This window comes from Pristis pectinata, chromosome 8 (assembly GCF_009764475.1).
Source record: "Pristis pectinata isolate sPriPec2 chromosome 8, sPriPec2.1.pri, whole genome shotgun sequence".
NCBI classification, from domain to species: Eukaryota; Metazoa; Chordata; class Chondrichthyes; order Rhinopristiformes; family Pristidae; genus Pristis; species Pristis pectinata.
Genome location: NC_067412.1, coordinates 53,344,949 through 53,368,672, shown reverse-complemented (window position 1 = coordinate 53,368,672; position 23,724 = coordinate 53,344,949). Strand labels below are relative to the sequence as shown.

Genomic DNA, 23,724 nt, shown 5'->3' with positions numbered 1-23,724 from the left:
TGCAGCATCTTAATGCCTTCCATCATTGTAGCTTGAGACGCATCCTGGACATCAAGTCGACTGACAGAGTCTCCAACAAGGACGTCCTGTCCCGCACTCAGATACTCAGCCTCTTCACCCTGCTGCAACAACGCCGTCAATCCTGGCTAGCCATGTACAATGCATGCCAGACGGAGGATCCCGAAAGACCTGCTGTACTGGGAGTTGGACTCCTGCAAGAGAGTGCAAGGACGGCCCCATCTTCGCTTCAAAGATATTTGCAAGAGAGATATGAAGTCACTGAACATGAACGTCGAGAGGTGGGAAGAAACTGCAAGCGATCGCACTCACTGGAGGCTGGAACTACACAGAGGTCTGAAATGAGAAGAAGAGCTGAGGCTAGCAGCTGAAGAAAAGCGCACTCAACGGTAAAACAACACCAAAGGAACACAGGAGGACAGGGCTTCCAAGTGCAGTCGCTGCAGCCGAGACTCTCTCTCTCATGTCGGCCTCGACAGTCACAACAGACGCTGGTCTCCCACTACCGACTGAAGCAAGACTCTCCATGCGAGGATCCACGGTTTCCCGAGACTAACGGATGCCACCACCAACACAGACCAATTTGATTCAATTCAGGGAAATTCTACAAACAGCTGACAGTATCGCTCACTGCAAAATTATTATTATTACTATTATTATTATTATTATTATTATTATTATTATCGTCATCATCAGCATTATTACCTTTATTATTGTTGCTGTTTTTTCAAATTTCTTGGCCGTACCTCCTTCCTTTAGAGGATGGTGGTGAACGACATTGTTGAGCCATTCCATTCGATCTCTTGAAGGTAGTCCCATTGCGTTTGCCAGAGGTTGTTATGTAATTTCAACTCAGTAACAATGAAGTACCAGCAATATATTTTCAAATCAGGAACGTGTTTACCTGTGAGGAGTATCTGCAGACGATGTGATTTCTACACACCAGCTACTCTTGTCCTTTCCGGTGGTAAATATCACGCGTTTAGCAGATATTTGTAGTTGAGTAACATCAGTATATTTTGCGAATGGTTCGTACTGTACACAGAAGAGATGTTAGAAATGTTCCCCAGCGGCTGTTTCCACTTTAAACAGGACGTGTCTCAGGAATTACAGTTCGAAACGAAACGAATGTTTTTTTTTTGCTCTGCTATCTATCTTGATATATTTTCCCCAAACAATTAATGCATTAGTTTGTACAATACCAGTCCAAATCTGAGTCCCATACCAGCTGTAAGTTGTGGCAGGAATTACAAAACGAAGTCGAGCAGGATCCCTTCCTGATCACTGACGCATTCTATGTACCGTTTGAACAGAAGGGGGTTGAAATGTCACCACACGTTCCGACAGTCTTCAATGTACCTGCACCGACAGTAAACATAGCGGACAATAGATCAGTCTTCTGCAGAGTGAACCCGCTAAGAGCATTCTGCGCAGATGGAGTCCCCGGCTGTTTCCTTCGGCCTTGTGCACATCAGCAGACGTGGTTATTTGCAGACAGTTTTAACTTGTCCCTGCTTCAACCCAAGAATCCCACCTGCTTTAAGTGTACCATTGCCATCGCGATACCTCTGAAAGATAAGGTATCGTGTCTTAATGAATACCGTCCGGTGGGTAAGATATTCACCTCCATGAAGTGCTTCAAGAGGCGGGTAATGGCACATATCAACTCCAATCTCCCAAACAACCTCAACCCACTGCAATTTGTCTACTGCCGAAAAGGTTCACAGTGGATGCCATCTCCCTCCCCCATGCTCATCTCTGGAGTATCTGGGCAGCAAAGGTACATATGCTAGATTGATCGTTGACAACAGCTTCGCCTTCAATACGAAAATCCCAAGCAAATTAACCTCCAGACTCCTGGACCGGGGACTCAACACCTCACTTTGCAACTGGATCATTGACTTCCTGATGAATAGGCTGCAATCATTAAGCATACACAGCAACACCTCTGCCACGATTATCCTGAACACTCGTGCCCCACAACGCTACGTTCGTAGCCCCCTAAATTACTTTCTAAACAGTTAAGACTGCGTCGCCAGATTCTTCCATACATTCCATAAATTTGCAGATGAGACCACTGTGGTGGACCATATCTCAGATAATGATGAGTTGGAGTAAAAGAAGTATAAGAAGGAGAGAAAGGGAGAGAGGGAGAGAGAGAGAGACAGAGAGGGAGAGACAGAGACAGAGACAGAGACAGAGAGAGAGCGCAGAGGCATGTTGTTATGAACACAACATTTTGCTCAATGTCAGCAAAGCAAAAGAGCCTGTCATTGCATTCCGGAAGGGGGCAGTGCACGCGCCCCTGTTTATATCAAGGGCGCTGAGGACGAGAGGGTTGACAGCTTCGAGTTCCAAGGAGTAAACATCACCAATAGCATGTCCTGGTCTAACCACGTAGTCACCATGGCCAAGAAATCGAACCAGAGCATCTAGTTCCTCAGCAGGCCAATTAAATTTGGCATGTCCACATTGAACCGCAACAACTTTTATCCATACACAACAGGAAGCAGCCTATCAGGATTCATCGCCGCTTGGTATGGTCACTGCTCTGCCCGAGACCCATGAAACGACAGAGAGTTGTGGACACAATTCAGCACATCTCGGAAACCAGCGTCTCCTCCATGGAATATGACTACAATTCTCGCTCCCTCGGTAAAATAATAAAGGACCCCAACCACCCCAAGCATTTCCTGCTTTGCCATTCCATCGGGCATAAAATGCAAATTCCTGAAACCACTTGCCACCAAGCTCAAGACAAGCTTACATTCCGCTGTTATGACCATTGAAAGGTACCCCAGTCCGTTGTGGTGGACTGTTGACCATAGAATCTATCTCATTATGGCCTTCCACCTTGATGCCTGCCTACACTGTACTTTAACTTCAACTGTAACACGTTATTGTGCATTCTGTTATTATTTTCCTTGTACTACCTCAATATACTGATATGATAAAATGACCTGTGTGGATGGCATGTAAAATTAAAAAATTCACTGTACCTCGGTACATTTGACAATAATAAACCAATTCACCAATTTAATTTATCAACAAGATGATTTCCATCTGATACTTATCAGCCCTTTGATTTATACCTTCTCTTCTCTTTCCATGTGAAGCTGCATTTGTTCTGATACCGATAGGTGACTATTTTAATCAGTCCTGGTCCATTTACCCACTTAAAGGGAACTTCTTTATTATTGTCAAATTCTTCACTGGGTATGAATCTGTTCTGTTTTGGAAGGAGCACAAAGGCCCTATAGCAGTCAATGACTTTTTTAACAGGATGACTGTCTTGATAAAAACACATTTTTCTCTCTCTCGTAAGTAGGACATAGGAGCATGCTTCCTCAAAGGGCAGTGGACCGAAGAATACGATCATTTCTCAGGTAATGGTAGATAGATACTCGACAAGCAAGGGTGTGTAATGTTACCAAGTTTAGAACGGAATGCAGAGTTGATATTACGATTGGATCAGTCAGTGTCTTCATAAATAGCAGGGTAAGTTCAAGGGGCCGCATTCACTGCATTTGATCATAACACATATGGCTGTAAACCTATCTACCCACTCGGGAGTACTTCATATTCTATTGCCCAGTTGTGCTGCATTTGTTCATTTGTAAGAATCCTTTTTTTACTGGTAAGTTGTTTCTCTTTTTGGTTCTCAATAATGTGTCTTGCGGCAAACACTGTCTTTCCCCGCTGTACCATGATCCGCTTGCTTGAGCTGTGACAAGCAGAAATAACAGTTGCGAAATGAACTTTGCAAATTCGCTGTGGAAACTTGCAAATGGTTTCAGAAAATGTCATTGGAACACTTAGAATCTTGGAGAGATTTAGGTTGACAATATCAACGAATTGTAGCGGGGTGAGAAATGATGCGTCTGGACGAACATCTCGAAATGCTTTATTGAAGGATATATTGTGGATGATATTCCGCAACGTCCATGTGGAAGCTGCTTGCCAAAGTATGCAGGAGCACATAGAGTTTGTGGAGAGGTTTATTTTCTTATTCAACTGGCAGGTACCACGTGGAATTGTGATATTTCTTCCGTTGGTGTATGGCTTGGTTGCTCCCGTAATAAATGACTACACTGCGCATCCCCCTATAACCAACACCACTTCCAACACACACAAACGCACACACACGCACAGCAATGCCTGTCCTTCCTGCTTTCGATGGCACTCTTGTCTCAGCGACTGTCATTGATTTAGATCATATTCCAAACACTTAAGAATTCAAATCTATTTTCACGCACCAGTGTAATTCAGGTTAACATTTATTCCAAGATGGTCTGCCCTGATCTTCGTGTATAATTGTTGACTGCTGTGCTGTGCTTACTCCAGTTAAAAAGCGAATGAGTGTCCACTATGCTTCTCACGCAGTCTAAATGATTTTTTCAATGATATGTATTTCGACGAAGATCGCACAATATGTCCCGAGGTTCCTGAACTATATTTAATCCTCAATCAACAGTACAGACGCCGGTATTTTTGAGGTTACGGTTGTACTGGTTCATCCTACAAAACTCAACGTCTGCTTTTGACACCTCACAGGAAATCAGTTGTGCATTTTACCCAGAAACTAACTCCAATTTTAATTGGCTGTAATACGCACTGACTATGCTTATTTTCATTAAAAAGCACAATATAGTCGCCAATCTTTCATAAGTGTTTAAATTTGCTGTAGGGTTAATGTTACTATACCAGAGTGGCCTTGAGGGGGTAATGGCAAGGAACATTGCATGTTTTTCCCCTCTCCAGAAGCATCGAATATTATACACATGTATTTAAATAAACCTTGAATTAGGAAGTGATTATCATTAATGATAATCATGATACTACTGGTTTGTGCAAAATTAATTACATCAAATTCAGTTATATCATTCCAGGACTGAAAACACCCGTCTTCAAGAAATTTGTCCTCGATATGATGCCAGGAATTACAACAGAAACGCAGAGAAAGTCGGAGCATCAGATGTGATTTTACGATGGAAAGGTGACTCCAAAAATATTTCAGACATAGTTTTGTTTGAATGCCCGAAGATGTGTGTTTCTTTTACACCAATGTGTAATACCATAACTTTTCCATCACTGAGTTCTTCTGCAACCATGTACAAATATGCTGAATCTGGTACTAGGCCGGCAAGCACAATACTTATAGAAGTACATCGGTACATTGGAACAATGAGAACAGCACGGGGGTGGGGGAGGTGGAACAACTGGTGGGATAGATCAATGTAGATTGAAAGAGGGACTGATCGTCAGTGTACGTTTATCGATGAAAATATGGTCAGAGAGGTAGCTTCTCCAAAAAAGAATAACTATCTTCAGAAACACTTTTTCATGGGCTTCAACTGCCATGGGTAAACTGTACCAGTAGAGTTTCAGAAGGCCTGTGACAGGAATTCAACTGATCTATCCACAAGTAACATCCGATGTGTCCTTCATGATAATGTGCAAACAAAGATACTTCCATTCGGCGTATTTCTCGTTTTGTGAAGAGAAAATGAACGAATGTTGAAGGAGACCGGCTCTACAATAGGTGTAACCCATAAAGGGATGTTTTGACCTGAAGTTACCATGTGCATTTTTCAGAATTTCATAAAGATTCCGCTGCTAATTGAGTGTCACATTATATATTCAAAGCGACAACAATGTGTTCAAGACCGATGTCTATCAGAGGAGGAAACCTACTGCACTTTCTGCTCTCACATGCTTGGCATATATGCGATTAAATCGCTCCCAGACCACTCAACATTTCATTAACCTCCTAATACTTATGTATCAATAGTGTGCATTTTGGGAAAACTGACACACTGTTCCAACAAGGAACTGACATAATCACATGCCCCGAATTCCATCACAGACAAAGCATTGTACTCCCACATCGGTATGTGGTGTATATTCTGTTCCGCCACTAGGGCAGCCATTGCAGCGATTGCAGCGATGTGGTATACAGGCGTGAGGGCATAACCGTTGGAATGTTGGTAATTAAATCCAGATCCTAAAATGTTTCATGATATCGCCAAACACAAGCAAGAAAACTTCGTTCTTATCTGAAGCTACCATTCTTCTTCAGCCGACCAGTGCTCCTCTATGCAAAGCAACGGATGGAAGAGATAATAGAAGGCAGCAAGGGCACAGGATGTACACTGGATTATAGATTCAAATGTCCATGACCAATATTGGCTAGGAAACAAAACTCTGGGGCAAGCTGGTTTGTTCATTAACGTTCTAACTGCCATGCTGAGGCTTCCTCAGATAATCGATGAGCATTAATGAGACATTAATATGTTTGGCAACATTATCACCTATTTGTCCATGGCATAGGCATTTGTACATGACAGCCTTGGCAGCTATGTCTTCCGCACGGTATAGTTGCTGCACAATATTGTCTTCAGGTTTCCTTGCTGTATGGCGTTGCAATAGTATTAAATGGGGTAGGAGAAGAGTATATTTACAAGCTCCTACTGGACGTCCCTGTGCCATTATTGACGATCAACAAAACAATATCGCCGCTATATGAGCCAGCATGCCATTGTATATTCTTCTCCCTAGTATAGCTATCAAGTCAAGAGATAAAAACAAGGTCAATGAGGAATTCAGAATGGCATGCTGACAACAATACCAGGCATACTCAAAAGCAAATTGCCGATAAGTGTAGCATCAAGGCAGCACTACAAATTTGTTTGACAGAGTAAAAATGTACAAAAGACAGAGCCTCGCAATTTCACAAACAAGAGTTGAGCACAGAGCTCCGTGGTTCTGAAATTGTTTATCTCGTCTATTCTGACTGCACCTGGCTAAGACATCATGGCTATCACCAAACCCCAAGAACAGAAGTCACAATGAAGCACCACTTTCAGGCCCACACAAAGCTGCACACGATCCTAGTAGATTGTTGTTGATTTATAGTTACGGGATAAAATTCAAGAACACGCCTACCCTCTCACCCGATAGTCCAACTCAAATGCACTGCTGATGTACGTTCAGCAGATGTCCTGCCACATTCAAGAACGTATTTCACCGCGACCTTGTCAAAGGAGAGTAAAGATGGACAATAAATGCTCCTCCGGCCCTCAATGCCACATAGTCACAACTGAATAAAGAATGAAGTATACTCACCGATGATGAGATTGATATCCGTGTTTACAACATTGACACGCTTGTTATTCTCTTGGCTTTCTGTTGATGCTGACACAATTATAACATTCTCCTCTACGAAATATCATGCATGTCGGAATAACCAGCAGTATCAGTCAGTCTTTTGGTAAAATTGGCTTGTGTAAGCTTCTGTTTGAATTTCTCGCCCAGAATCCGTTTGGTCATCGGCTTGACATTGTCGTTTCATCAGGAACTTCAGCTGCTGCACTGTCTCAGTTACCTGGTTTGTTATCAGTGTAAACTCTTTCACAACACATCAAACTGGAATTGTTCTGCAGAGCTCTGCACTCAGTCGTACGTTTGAAGCCATCTCTGAATTGCTGGACTTACCCATAATCATCCTTGCTCTCATTTCACAATCTTGACAAATGTTACTGTGCACCCCTTCCTTACAACTGTCACTGCAAATGTGTTATTCGTACATCGTTTTCATTACGGGAAGCCCAACTTTTATCAAGATAGAGAATATGTTCGATGAGGCGCACAAAGCATGGTTGTTAAGACACAAAGTTATCTTGAAACGCAAGTTGTGATGAGATACAGAAATCGAGTTGACCAGGATCAGTTTGGGAAGGAATTAATGTGAGATGGTGTGAAATTATGTATAAAAAAGATACACATGTTCGCGAAATGTAGTGTGCAGGTAGATCAGGTGTCAATAAATCGTCATAAAATGTCTTACTTTATATCTGGGCAAAAGATAGGGCAAATATTACTAGTTTTCGTTTTTCAGAAATTATTTTGACATGGCTGGAAGCAACTCAAGACAAGTTTAATAAACTAATACCTGGAACTGCATTGTTCTCATGAAGAAAAGTTAGGCAGGTTAGACTTGCTTCTGGTAAGTGTTTAAACGAGGAAGAAGAGAAAATACCACTTAGAACAGTAGGACAAGGACAGGCCATTAGGCTCATAATGTCTCCGCTGACCGACCATAATGCCAGACCAACTTATCCCACCTTTTTTGTCTATGGTTACTCTCCAATACTTATCTCTCTGTTCAAGTGTCTGTCAGTACTTCTCTTAAATTCTGATCTGGTATCTGCTTCTACCACTTACTCCGGCAGCGCGTTCCAGGCAGCTGCTCTGTGTAAAAAGAAGATTGCTTCAGTCATCGTCGTTAAACTTCTTCCCTCTCATCTTAAACCTTTGCCCGCTTGTATTTCGCATAGCACATAGTGGAAAATGCTATCTAACATATCTATGCTTATCATCATTGTATATAATTCCATCAGGTCGCAGCTTCACCTCCGAGGCCCCAGCAAAACCAATCCCAGTTTGCCCAACCTTTCCTTTCAGCTAATATTGTCCATCCAGACATCATTCTGGTGACCCTCTTCTACACCCTTTGCAAATAATCCAGATCTTTTCTGTAATCTGTAAACCGCAGTTGCAAACAATACTCAGAATATTATCTAAACAAATATGCATCTGTAATATGACTTGCCGACATTTATACACGGTGTCACGACTAAGTAGAAAGCAGCATGTCACATCTTCCCCACCTTATCCACACGAGCTGACACCTTCAGGGAACACTCCATGATCTATCTGTACTTTAATGTTCTACAGCCAGAATTGTCAAATTAATTAATCATCTCGGCCTCTTCCAAATGTCCTCAGCCAGAGAGATGCTAGTCATCGGTTAATTCGATTAACTCCACCTGATGTAAAGAAATGACTAAAGGCATTAGGTACAGCAAGGACATTGGGCCCTGACAACATTCCAGCAATAGTACTGAAGATCTGTGCTCCAGAACTTTCTGCGACCTTAGCCAATGTATTCCAGTAGAGTTTCAGGCATCTACCGCACAATATGGAAAATTGCCCAGATATATCCACTCTACAAGAATCAGGACAAATCATATGCGGCCAAACACAACTCCATTAGTCTACTTTCGATCATCCGAAAAACGATGTAAGAGATAATCAATACCACATTGAAGCAGAATTTGCTTAGCCAGAACCTGCACACAAACGATCATTTTGGGATCCAACAGAGTCACTCAGTTCCTGATCTGATTAAAATCTTGGTTCAAACATGGGCTCAAGAATTGAACAACAGAGGTGAAGTGGGAGTATTTGTCCTTGTCATCGAATTGTCATTTGATCGAATATGGCATCAAAGAATCCTAGCTGAACTGAAACAATGGGAATCGGGGGAAAACATTCTGATCCTTGGAATGATACTAAGTACAAAAGGTAATGGTTGTTGTGGTTGGAAATCAATCATCTCAGCCACAGGACATCTCCGCAGGTGTTCTTATGCATAGTTTCTCAGACACAACCATGTTCAGCTTCTTCATCAATGAGGTTCCTTCAACCGTAAAGGCTGGAAGTAAAGATGTTCAAGTCAAGTCACGTCATATCATATGCACAAGTACAGTGAGGTACAGGCATAAGCTAAGGCATGCTTGCAGCGGCATTATAGGCACGTAGATTCAAACAACACACAGGACATAATTTATACACTAATTATAAAAGACAGTGAAAAAACTGCAAAACAAGACATTAGTGTAATCAAATAGAACAATTGGAGACAAGTCAGTGCTAGTGCAATAGGAGTCCCAAATGTTCCATTGCTGAGGTCGGATTTGGTTCTGCAGGTCATTTCGAGAACGTGATTGTTGCAAGAATGCAGCTGTTCCTGAACCTGGTGTTATGGTGTTTCAGGATTCTGTTCTACTGTCTACGGTAGCAGCAAGAAGAAGAAGGACTGGGATTTACCAGATTCTTGATGATAGATGCAACCTTCTTATTCGTCGTGCTTTCTGTAGCTGTTTTCAGTAGTGGAGATGACTGAGTCTATGACGGTAAGGGCTATAGCCACTACTCCCTGCAGCCTCTTGCATTCATTTGCGTTGAAATTGTCGTAGCACGACTTGACATAATCAGAGAGGACACTTTTAACAGTGCATCTTTGGAAGTTTGGTGAAGTATTTGGTGACATGCCAAATTTCCTTAAGCTTGTATGAACGTAGAAGCGCTGGTGCACTTGTTTCGTGATTGCTTTGATGTGCTGGGCTGAGGACAGGTGATCAGTGATGTTGACATCCAGGAATCTAAATTTGCGGACTCTCTACACCTCTGACGCTTCAGTGAGAACAGGCATATCATCTCCCCACTTCATCCTTCTGAAGTCAAAAATTAGGTCTTTGATTTTCTTGATGTTGAGCATGATGCAGTAGTTGCAGCACCACTTAATCAGGTGTTTGGTCTCTCTCCTGTACACTGACTCCTCGCCACTCATGATCCACCCAATAAAAGCTGCATCCAGCTCATTTCTGAGGCAGGAGTTGATTTGCGGCACAACCGACCTCTTGAGGCTCTTCATTGCGGTAGATGTAAATGTTACCAGATGGTAGTCTTTGAGGAAAATCACAATGCTTTTCTCAGGCACCGGTGCCATAGATGCCCCTTTGAAGCAGGTGGAGACCTCACACCGTAGTAGCGGCAGGAGGAATATGTCTGTGAATTCACTAGCCAGTTCTTCTTCATGGATGGTCGTCGTGACCGCTACGGGTGATTTCACACTATTCAGCAGCACTCATGACTCCTTGGGAAATGAAGTAGTCTGCAATCAAATGCAGCAAGACCTGGATAGTTTCCAGCCCGCAGCTGAGGTGTGGCAAGCAGCATTCTCACCACAAAATTCTGGGAAATAGCAATCCAAAAAGAAAAAATCCAGCCATCGCTCTCTGACATTGAATGCCATTACTATCACTGGAACACTCACTATGAAACTCGGAAGTTGCCACGGACAGAATAGTCATATATACAACGTGGCTACAAGAGAGGTCTGTAGGCTGGGAATCCTGTGGCGATTAACTCTCCTCCCCAAAGAAAGTTCAGTATACACAAGGCTCTATTCGGGAGTATTATGCAATGCTCCCCACTTGCATGGAAGAGTGCAGCTCCAACAACATTCAAGAAGCTCTAGACTATGCAGGACATAGCAGTCAACTTGAACTTCATCCTATCCACAACAATTCATCCACTCCTCCATCGATGCTCAATAGCAGCAGTATGTTCCAGCTACCTGATGCACTGAAGGAACTCACCAATACTTCTTAAAGAGCACCTTCTAAACACAAGACCTCCACCAGCTAGAATGACAAAGGCTGCAGAGTACTGGGAACTCCAGCATTGTACGTTTCCTTCCAAGCCATACACTATCCTGACTTGAAAATAAATCACTGTTCCTTCACGGTCTCTCGGTCAACATCTCAGATATCGCTCCCTAACATCATTATGAGTGTAGCCTTTCAAAAAGGTGGATGACAACCACCTTCTCCAGGCAAATTCGAAGCTCACATCCCACGACGGAATAAAACTAATAAGTTTTATTTTTGAAGAGAGTATTCAGTAATACTCAGACTGCAGATGACCCGGATTCTATTTCAAGATAGAATAAAACATTATGAGTCGATCATTGATATACTCATCCACATCGCTGGATAGAAAATCTATCTTTCAGTTCTTCTTTACATTTCACATTTAAAATTTACACGATCAGCCTTGCATCAATAACTTCAGTTCTTATAAGTTGAAATTCATTTTATGGCACCTTTTGTTTCAAGTGTCCTTTTATTTCAAGTTTTCCTGATCTGTGCTGATCATGAAAACAGCACAAGGTCAAAAAACTCTAACTTCAATGGTTATAAATATAGTGTACATCTACTTCACTCTACTTCTCTAGATGGGTTAATGCAAGGTGTTCGCTGCAGCGTGGGTGTCATAGGCAACAGGCTTGAGAGCACATGATGCTTCTTCTACCACCAACACACACCATCACTCCTGGGTCATCAACCGCACGAGGAACAGCAGATCTCAGTGAATACAAAGATGCTGCCCATGTGCAGATGGCTTATCTGTATGAACAGGGAACTTCCACCTTCACTTGACTGCCCCCCCCCCACTAATGTCAGTATATGGCACGTGGGCATTCTCTCTTCCAACAAAACAGAGATTTGACTGACTCCTCCTGAATTTTATCTGCGTCATGAGCAGATTGGGCAGACAGTTCACTCCAACGAGAGAGCGCGGAAAATAAGAAGGACCAGATGTCCGTCAATCAGGTCAATCATCGCCCTCAGATTACAGTCAGAATGGTGAAAGGAGGGTTGCGCATTCTTGGTGCCAATGAGTCAATAGGTCATTGCACCAGTCTTTATCCTATCCGCTGAGATGTTGCCACTTGTACACATCTATGATCCCCTCACGTACGCACAATTGAACTTCCACCACCATGTTAACCGACATACCACAATCAACCATCCAAGATCCCCTTCAACTGGTCAGAGCAGTACTCAGAAGTTGAACCATCCAGGCCATGATCTTTCGTAACATAGCAAGAATATACAATCCTCAACATTCACTCTACAAGGCTCCGCATCCAATGTACCATCCTTGGATTTCGCCACCAGAAACGTGCCACTCCGTTCTGTTTCCCCCAGGGACTACTCTCTCCATGACTACCCAGTCCAGTTATCTCCAAACACCCACCGCCAGCCTCCCCCTTGTAATTTCTCTGCATCTGTGCAATAAGCAACACTTATCCACAGACCTGCCTCACCATAGTTTAATGATCTAATCAGCCCTTCCTGCTGAGGCACATATTCACGTCCACCTCCTCCCATTTGGAGTAAATAAAAAAGAATTAAATATTATATTTGAATTTGCACGTTTCAATATATGGAGTTCGTGGATGTAGATTTAGAGACAAGCTCAAATATTTTATGGAATTCTATATCCACACCAAAGAATCAGATGAGTGGCGGCCTTCGGTGGAAAACAAAATATTTTACAAAGGTGTCCATTTCAAACAAGTCATATATGAAAGATCACAATATTAGGGCAATTATTAACACTAACGTATTTATATTTATATTTATATTGAGAAACATCATCATTATAATTTAAAGCCAGTATATAATACCAATAGCAAAATTAATCTTCGGTGATGTGAACTGATTTGGTGATACGTGAACGATTTGCAAGAGGGAGACAGAATGTAGCATGATGTTCACGGATGACACTAAATAGAGTGAAAAGAAATATCGCTGCGGATACGGAGAATCTACAGAGAAATAGAGAGAGGAGAAGTGAGTGGGTATGGGTCTGGCAAATGGACACCAATGTTGGTAATGCGAGGTCATCCACTTTGGAAGGAAATTAGGTCAGGTTATTATTACGATGGTGAAAAATTGCAGAATGCTGTTGTGTAAAGCGACTTGGGAGAGCTTCTGCATGACTCGCAAAAATTTGGTTTGCAGGGGCAGCAGGTTATCAAAAAGGCAAATGGAACGGTGGCCTTCATTGATAGAGGGATTGGATTTAAGAGCAGAGAGGTTCTGGTCTCCTTACTTGAGAAGAGATATACTGGCTTTGGAGACGGTGGAGATGAAGTTCACTGGGTTGACTCCACTGATGAGGGGTTTAGCCTATGAGGAGACATTGAGTCGCTTGGGACTATTCTCGTTGTAATTCATAGAATGAAAGGGGATTTCTAGAAACATAAACTTATGAAAGTGAAGGACAAGATAGAGGCAGGCAAGTTGTTTCTACTTATAGGTGAGATTAGAACTAGGGGACATAGCCTCAAGATTCGTGGGAGTAGGTTTGGAATGAAATGAAGAGGGACTGCTTTTCCCAGAAAGTCATGAATCTGTGGTATTCTCTTCCCATGGGAGCAATGGAGGCTACCTCATTAAATATATTTAAGACAGGGTTACGTGGATTTTTGCAGAGTCGGGGAATTAGGCTCGATAGACCAATTGACACAATCCTGCTCCCATTTCTTATGTTCTTTTTTTTCAGTATTTTTATTAATTTCAAAGAAGAAGGACAAAATGCATGAAAGGGAAAAAAAGAAAATGTTACAAAATTGATTTGTATTGAATCACACGAGAAATCACAATGCCTCATATTCATGAACAAAAAATGAAATCAATTGATATTGAAAAGTTAAAAATATTTTAATATTGAAAAGAATCTAACCCCACTACCTAAACCAAAGTTGTTCAGAGGTATCCTAAAGACATAGTAGTATTGGCCAATATATCTACATTAAACACCAAATCAGTGGTTTTGAAAGTAGTTCAAAAAGCTCCCCATAATATTTGGAAGTTCAGAATAGATCCAGAAATAGAGCAACGGATCTTCTCTAAACTTAGATATGATATAACATCCCGGAACCACTGAGAATGAGTGGGGGTAATAGTGTCCTTCCATTTAAGAAATACAGCTCTCCAGGCTACAAGAGAAATGAAGGCCAATATCTATAAGTCGGAAGTCTCCAGAATTATTTTTTTTCTCTCTCCAAAAATCCTGAATAATGCAGTTAAAGCATTTGGCTTAAAATTTATTTTTAAAAATACGGAAAACTTACTTTTTTTGATATTTGCAAATTGCAAATTATTCAAGTGTCATAATGTAGGCAGTTTCGATGCACTTATTCGAATTACAAAAGCAATTGGGCGTCCACTCTGCTTCCCAAGTGGGCAAAAACTTTGTAATTATACATATTTTAAAGAAGTTCACATTAGGTATCCCGAGTGTCTGAACGAGATCGAATCCTCAGTCAGCAACACAGGCGCCGATATTATCACGTTTGTGGTTGCACCGGTTCGTTCTGCAAAACTCAATATGTGTTTATGCCACCTCACAGCAAATCATATCTGCTACATCACTCGTAATGCACTCAATTCTCACAAGAATTAATTGGAAACAATATGCTCCGAGTACTTTTACTTTCATTAAAAAGTACAACATAATCGCTAGCTCTTCATAAGTGTTTAATTTTGCAGCAGGGTTAACGATGCCATGTCGGAGTCGTCTTGTTAACGTAGCAGCAAGAAGCCCGGAATACGTGATTTCATCGCGCTCTGGAGGCAGGGAAGCCTACACAAAGGCCATGAAATCCGTCTATAATTAAAAAGTGTTCATCATAAACGAAATCATGATACTCCTAGATTGTGCCACTATCCCATCAGATTCATTCATATTATTCCTGGACTGAAATCACCCGTCATTAATTATTTTGATCTCTGTGTGAATCCAGACGATAAAAAGAACTGTCATTGCAGTTCCGTGGCCATTTAGCGACAAAGGATAGCCAGCATTTACAGCAATGTCCACGTCTGCCACCATTCTGCACTTTTTGGGTCAGTGTATTTTGAACAAAAAAAACATTTTCAATTCACTAGCTTACTGGAAGAGATTAAAGTTTATCTGACCCTGAAAACATTGGAAAGAGCAGCAGAAAGATAAATGTCTGCTATTTCTTAGACTCACTACAGGAGACGTCTCACTGTCAGGACATATATATGTTTCATGCGGAAATTCAAACTGGAATGCAGAAGGTAAAGTATCAGCTGTGATTTGAAAAAGAAAGATGAATTCAGGACGATTTCAGACCGAAATTTTGTACTAATGCCCATCTTTATGTCATTGGTATGAGTGTCGCCGACCGCAATTTGACCATCGCCAAGTTCTTCCCCAGCGATGTATACAAATGCTTACTCTGGCACTGGGCTGGCAAACTTAAGCTGCTAGAACTACATCGCTATATTGGAGAAATGAGAAAAGCACAAGGTAAAGTAAGAGCCAGTGTTGGGATATTTCATACATTTCATATATTTCAAAGAGGTACTGAGCTCCAGTGAACGTTTATTGAGGAATATATAACCAATGAGTTAATTTCTCCAAAGAGAAAACTATCTTTCTGAACACTCTCCATGGGCTTCCACCGTCATGGGTAAACTATACGAGCAGTTTTTCAGTAAGTGTGTGACAGCAGTGAAACTTAATGTCTGATATGCTCTCCATTACAGTGCGAAAACAAAGGAGGATCCTTCAAGCTCATCTTTCGTTTTGCGAAGAGAGAATGAATGAGTAGCGCAGAATACCGTTTAGGCAATAGGTGTAACACATAGAGAGATGTTTTGATATGTACTTATTAGTTACATTTTATTTAATTTCAGAAATATTTCTCTGCTTGTACAGTGTCACTTTACAAAGTCATCGCGACAACAATATGTTTAGGACCGATGTCTGTCAGAGGAGGAAACCACTTCCTCGACCTGGTCTCATCTGCCTGGTATATATCTGACCGGATCTCTTCCAGACCATTCTTCCTTTCATTGACCGCCTGGTTAATTATCTAGCGATTTGTGTATGTTTTAGGACAACTGTCAAACTGCCTGTTCCAAGAAAACAATGACACAATCAATTAAAACGAATGCCATCTTAGTGAACACTGTAGTCAGACATCACTTCGTTGTGTTCATTCTACTCCACCTCTAGGGCAACCATTGCAGAGATTGCAGCAATGTGGTATGCAGCCCGGAGAAATAAACATTGTTATTATTAAAAGTAAACCAGGATCCTAAACTGTCTCATGATATTGCCAAACACCAGCAAGAAGATTCCATTCTTGTATGAAACTACCATTCTCCTTCAAGAAATAAAAGCCTGCAGATGCTGGAATCTAGATGAAAAACACTATGATGCTGGAGGAACTCAGCAGGCCAAGCAGCATCCGTGGAGAAAAGCAGACCGTCAGCGTTTCGGTTCAGGACCCTTCTTCAGGACTGAAGATTGGGAAAATGGAAAGCCCAAGATAAATGAGGCTAAGCAGAACAGGGTATTATGGGTGGGCACAAGCTGATGAGAGATAAATACAGGTAATAGGTAATGATAGGCAGGTGAGGGAAAGGAAAGGAGAGTAGCTCCACCGGGGAATGTGTCAAATGTAAGGAGAAAATTGGAAAAATGCGGTAAAAAAGAGAGAGATAGCCTGTCAGAGGTTAAAGGAGAGATTAAACTTCCACCCTCTCATCTTAAAGCTAAGAAATCTTGTCTTTGTTATTTCCACCCAGTGAAGAAATGGGGTCTCCCTATCTACTTCTATCATAATTGTGTTTAATTCTATCAGGTCGCCCGTCCGCCTCTGACGTTCCAATGAAAACAATCCAGGTGTCCCCAACATTTCCTTATTGGAACACACAAAATGCTGGAGGAACTCAGCGGGTCAGGCAGTATTTGTTGAGGGAAATGCACAGTCGACATTTCGGGTCGAGACTCTTCATCCTGACTAGAAAGAAAGTGAGGAGATAGCCAGTATAAATAGGTGTGGGGGAGGGTGGAGAAAGTCTGGCGAGTGACAGGTGGATCCAGGTCAGAGGGCGTTATAGGGAGTGGAGGCAGTGGGAGAGTGGAAATAATGTAAGAGGCTGGTAGCACAGCACATCTTATTCTGCCTTCTGCTATTACTTTTCCTTGGACTACATTGATGCAGTGATATGATGATATGATCTTTATGAAAAGTAATCAAAACAAAGGTTTTCACTGTAACTCGGTACACGTGACAATAATAACCCCATTTATCAATTTACTATGTAAGCAACTCACTGGAGGACCGTATTCCGCATATACTCGAATCGCAAAGATGGAGGAACCCAGAGTATTCGTGCAAAAGTGAAAGCTCAAACATTCGCAAGCATCTCCAACCTGAATTGCCAGATTAATGATCAATATGGGTCTCCGACAGTTGTCTCAGCATGATAGATACAAGTTTTCAGCCACTTCGATTAACTAAACGTGACGGAAAGGGAGGGCTCCAGGCGCTGGGTACAGCAACATCTATGGAATCTGACAACATTGCAACAATAGCACAGAAGACTTATGCTCTGGAATTCGCAGTGTCTTTGGCCAATGTGTCCCAGTACAGCTGCAGCACAGGTATTAAATCGATAATGTGTAAGGTTTCTCTACGGTGCGCCCTGTCCACAAGAATCAAGACAAATCATATCCGGCCAATTATGATCTCATGCTTTCCACGTTCGTTCACCAACGAAGGGATGGAGGGATAATCAACGTTAGTGGAAAGCAGCACTTATTGAACATCAACCTGCACACAAAACATCGTTTTGTGTTCCGCCAACGGCACACAGTTCCTGGCCTGATTAAAACATTGGCCCAAACATAGACACGGGAATTGAAATCCAGAGGTGAAGAGAGAGTAACTGCCGTTGTCAGCAAGGAAAGATTTGATCGCACAATTCACCTAAAAGTCCTAACTGACCTGGAAACAATCGGAATGAGCGGGGATATGTTATGGTAGTTGGAATCATACCAAGCACAAAAGACAATGGTTGCTGTGGTTGGACGCTATTTCATCTCAGGGCACTTCTGCACGAGATCCAATGGGTAGTATCCGATAACTAACCATATGCAACGTCTTTACTGATGACCTTCATTCAATCCTATGGTCGGAAGTAGGGATGTTCAAATTGAGTTTACTCGCATATGGTGAAGTACGGTGAGATACAGCATAATTAAAGATTTACTTGCAGTGGCATCACAGGGTCGTATATTCAGACAGCACAGGGAACATAAATTATGCAAGACTGTGAAAAAAAACTGTGCAAAACAAGACATTAGTGTAGAAGAACAACAATGAAAGACAAGTGTAGGCTAGTGCCAAAAGTGCTCTGCAGTGTTCCATTGAGGAGGTAGGATCTGGAGATCGATTAAAGAACCGATTGGCTGGAGGCAGTTAGCTGTTCCTCAACCTGGATGCGTGCAATTTCAAGCTTGTGTACGTGCTCGTCGACCGTAGTACTGAGAAGAGGGCATGATGGGTATCCTTGATGATGGATGCCACCTTCTTGAGTCAGCGCCTTCTGTAGATGCTTTTAGTGGTGTGGGTTGCTGTTCCTTCACGGACAGGGTGGAGTTCACTACACAATGCAGCCTCTTGCATTCCTGTGCTTTGCGATTGGTATACCAGACCATGATGCAACCAGTCGGGTTTCTTTCAGGCGTACATCTATGGAAGTTTTCAGTGTATTTGGTGACATACCAAATGTTCTGAATCTTTAAAAAGCGCAGAGGCGCTGGCGGAATTTCTGAATGATTACATCTTTACGTTGGGCTCAGAACAGATCTTCCGAGATACGAACGCTCGTGAATTTGAAGCTGATAACTGTCTCCACCTCTGACCCATCAATGAGAACTGGCATATTATCTCCCGACGTCCCTTTTCTGAAGTCGATAATCAGTTTCTTAGTTTTGTTGAAGACAGCGTGAGGTTCTTGTTGTGGCACCACTCAACCAGGTATTCTGTATGGATCCTGTATGCTGACTTGCCACCTCCCATAATCCGGGCAATTACAGCGTCGTCGGCGGTGAATTTGCAGATGACACTGGAGATGTGGTTAGCCACGCAGTCGTGGGAATAAACTGAGTAGAGCAGGTGGCTGAGCTCGCAGGCTTGATGTACACCCATGCTTGTCGTTAATAAGGAGCAGTCATCTCCACTCACTGAGGTTTGCCAATGAGGAAGTCAAGAATCCAGTTGCAAAAGGAGGTATAGAAGGTCAGTTCTTGGAGATTGCTGACGTGTGGAGGGGATGATTGTGTTGGATACAACGCTGTGAACAATGAACAGTAGTCTGGCATAAGGTGAGATGTCTTTATTGGTCATATGTACATCGAAACACACAGTAAAATGCATCTTTGCGTAGACTGTTCTCGGTGCAGCCCGCAAGTGTCGCCACGCTTCCGGCGCCAAAATAGCATACCCTCAACTTCCTAAGCTGTACGTCTTTGGAATGTGGGAAGAAACCGGGGCATCCGGAGAAACCCACGCAGACACTGGGAGAACATACAAATACCCTTACAGACAGCGCCTGGAATTGAATACGGGTCGCTGACGCTGTAAAAGCGTTACGGTAACCGCTGCATTATTGTTTTCCAGATGGCCCAGAACAATGTGGAGCATTAGTGATATAACATCTGCTGTTGATGTAGTGGTGATCGGCAAATTGAAGAGTACCCAGGCCATTTTTGAGGATGTACTTGATTTGCGCAATAATCAAACTCTTGAAGCACTCCAGAATGGTAGATGTAAGTGCTACCAGATGGTACTGATTGGGGCAGGACATTGAGCTTTTTCTTAGGCGGCAGTACTATAAATGCGCCTTAAAGCAGTTGTGAACCTCAGACCACAGAAGCGAGAGCTTGATTACGTCCTTGAATACATCAGCAAGTTGGTCTTCATCAATGGTCTTCAGTTGGTTGTCACCGATGATGGAAAATGAGGTTGTCCACGACCAAATGCCGCAATACATAAACAACAGCCAGGTCTGGGCGAATAAGTGGCAAATAACATTCGCACCACAAAAGTTCCAGGTAATTAAATTATCGAAGAATAGAAAATACACCATTAACACGATGACATTTGATGCCATTACTATCACAGAACCACTCAATATTAATCTTATGGGGTTACCTCTGACCAGAAACTGAACTGAAATTGTCAAAAACACAATGTAGCGACAGCAGCAAGCTTTCGGTTCAGAATGATGTGCTATATACAAGCTTCAGTGTGATGTAATGCTCTCAACTTGCCTGGAAAATCGCAGCTTCAAACATACTCAAGAAAACGGACATTATACAGGACGTAGCAATCCACTTGATAGGCATGTTATCCACAACCATTCACTCACTCCGTCATCGACGCACAGCAGCTGAAGTTCGTACAGTTTACAGTAGCACTGCAGAAACTCATCAAGACGCCTTTACAGCATCTCCAAACACTCTACCATCGAGAAGGATACATGCTGCAGAAGCATGTTGACTTCAATATTTTATATTTCACTCCTAACCACATACCATCCTATCTTGGAAATATATCGCTGTTCCTTCACCACCGCTGGGTCAAAATCCTCTCCAGAGTGACATTTTGGGTATACCCACACCCCAGGAAGTACAGCAGTTCAAGAAGCCGGATTACCACCATCTTCTCACGGGGCGATTAGAGATAGAACATAAAATGCTGGCGAAGCCTGCGAATGGCAGATCCCATGACGGAATAAAAATAAATACCTTTTATGTCTGAACAGAGCATTATCTGGTACTCAGGCTGAAAATGACCCAGCTGCTGTTTCAAGACAGGCTTACTCATTATGAGTCAATGATCGTTGTACACTTCTACGCAGCTGGAGATAAAATCTATTCTCCGGTAATTCATAAAATTTCACATTCACAATTCTCAACAATAAAACTTGATTCAATAATTGAGGTGCTCCTTTTAAGTTAAACTTTAGTTCATGGCAACCTTCGTTTCAAATCTCTTTTCGCTGATAAAATAAAAGAACAGCACAAACTCCACAAACTCTCACTTGAATTCAGGTAGTCTGTGATTCCTACGGTGTACATATCCTTGTCTCCATTTCTCCAGATAGGGTTTCTCGCTTCCTTCCGTGTGGCATGGAGCCAGAAACAACAGCTGGATCGCGCACTCTGCATCTTCTCCCGTCAACACACAGTATCACTCCCGTGTCCTCATACGGTCCATGGATACAGCGGTTCTATAGTTGAACACTGATCAGATCTCCGTGAATACAGTGATGGTGCATGTGTGAAAGTTGCTTATCTGTATCAATAGGGAGCTGACACACATGAATAGTCTGATCCCCTAAAAGTGTAAGGATATGGTACCGGGGCGCTCCTCTCTTGCACCAAAGCAGACATTTGCCTCGCATTTCACTGCATCATGAGCAGAGAACTGATTCCGAGAGGTGGGGAGGTGGGGAACACAGGAAGGTCCAAATATCTGTGAATCGGGTCTGTAAGTGGGCTCAGATCACAGCATTAATATTTAAAGGCGCGTCGTACAGTTTTGGTGCCAGTAAATAATAACACAAATATGTGTCTCATCCGCTGAGATTTTGCAAGATTTACTCAAAGACGACCCCTTCACGCACGAAGAATTGACCTTCCCGCATATCCCTCAGGTAACACGCTCACTAATGTTCACAATCTCCGGGGCAACAGATAGATGCTGATGGATCGAAGCTGTGATCTATTCCTAACACATAAATAGCATCTATTCCTCACTTTTCGCTCCACTAGCTTCTGCATCCGGTATACCATACTCAGCCATTTCTGGCGGGTCCAACGGGATCCCGCCACCAGTGCAAAGTTTATCAACATTCCCACCCCCACCCCCATTATTCATTCTTCTTCACCTAGATACCATACTTTCCATAAACACTCTGTCCAGTTATCTCTTCAAATCCACCACTTTCCTCCATTTGCTCTTCCCCTGCATCCGTAGGGTGTGGTACAATTTTCCCTGCACCTCCTTCAGCACAGTTCACGGACTTAATCAGCCACTCTTGGTGAAGCAAATTTTCACGTGTACCTATTAATTACTGGTCTATCGAACTTTCTGCTCGAGATGCTGCCTGATCGACTTCAGCGAGACCAAGCATGGACCAGCCGATCATTTTGCAAAGCATTGGAGCTCTGTCAGCAATAGACATGTTGAAGTTCTGATTGCATGTCATTGTAACTTCACATTCACAAAATGACATATCTGTCCACTGCCGTCTCAGCTGTTAGGGCAAGGCCAAAATCAATCTGGAAGAAAACACTTCGTGTTCAACATTGGCAGCAGACAACGTAATTATATGAACATCGAATTTTTCACGTTAAGATAACCCAAGCCCACTGTGTTCCTTCCCACTCCTAGTACCCCATTCAGGTTCTCTCCACTTTTTCAATTCTCCATCTCTTTCCCTCGTTACCAAAGCTCTTTCCCCTCTCCCATTTGGTTTCGTCTGCCTTTCGCCCACATACCTATCCATTTGGGTTTCTTCTCCCTTTGCTTGCCTTCCGCCAATCCGACCCCTCTTCTACCAGGTTCCAACTGCATATCAACACTTCTTTACATGGTTCTGCCGAAAATCAATCAGACTACGTCTCTACCGATCCTAACCCCCACCCACCCTGTTTCTTCTGCCTAAAACTCCCATCTCATTCTCGCTGTCATCTACCAGCCTCTTCTATGAACACTTCATTTTCCCTTCTTGCTCTTTGCTTGTCTGTCCATCATGTACTCTTCGGATGGTTCCACCTCTTACCTAGCAGCCTCTGTCTCACCGCTCCCACGCACATCTTATCAGACTAGTAAGTGTAGGAGTAAAACAATAATCCTTTGGAGGAACTCTTCGAGTCAAGCATTATCCGTGGAGGCAAAAGGATGATCGAAGATTCCGTCGAGATCCTGCATCTGGAAGTGGAACGAAGCAGCTCCGAGCAGCCGTTCTCAATAATCAAGTTTGAAATCCTTCACTTACTGGGGTGTGACCGCGTTTGTAGTAATGAAGGCAGTTCCAAAACTGCAGTGACTGAATTACTCGGTTAATGCAGACTTGCAACTGCCGTGTTTTTTGCAGACACTCTCAGCCGTCAGTCAGTAAGAGAAAAGGGAAAAATCTTTCAGATAAATGTCGCCTGAGGATCAAATGTACTTTGCAGATTATTTCTGCTTAGTTGTCTGTTATCTACGCGTGTATTATGATTACTTCCGCACTGACAATGTCTGAGTTTGACAGCTGATATTAAGTTTATTCTTCTCAAGATTTCTGCCCCTACTCGGTGTGAACTGCAACTACGGAGAATCTCACTTGTGTAGACGGGACTCCTGTGAAAGTCGACTCAATACGAACAGAGACTCAAGCCACTGGC

The 23,724-nt window shown here is 42.6% G+C and overlaps 1 protein-coding gene across 1 annotated transcript in view; it reads right to left on the bottom strand.

The window, feature by feature from the left end:
* LOC127573786 (deleted in malignant brain tumors 1 protein-like) overlaps positions 1–7,347 on the bottom strand; it is a 125,440-nt gene extending 118,093 nt beyond the window's left edge. Inside the window, exons 1-2 of the mRNA XM_052022291.1 lie at positions 7,241–7,347; positions 3,585–3,742 (exon numbers count right to left, since the gene is read on the bottom strand). Coding sequence (XP_051878251.1) covers positions 3,585–3,742; positions 7,241–7,347 — 265 coding nt within the window. The remainder of the gene's footprint in view (positions 1–3,584; positions 3,743–7,240) is intronic.
* Positions 7,348–23,724: the final 16,377 nt, after the last annotated feature.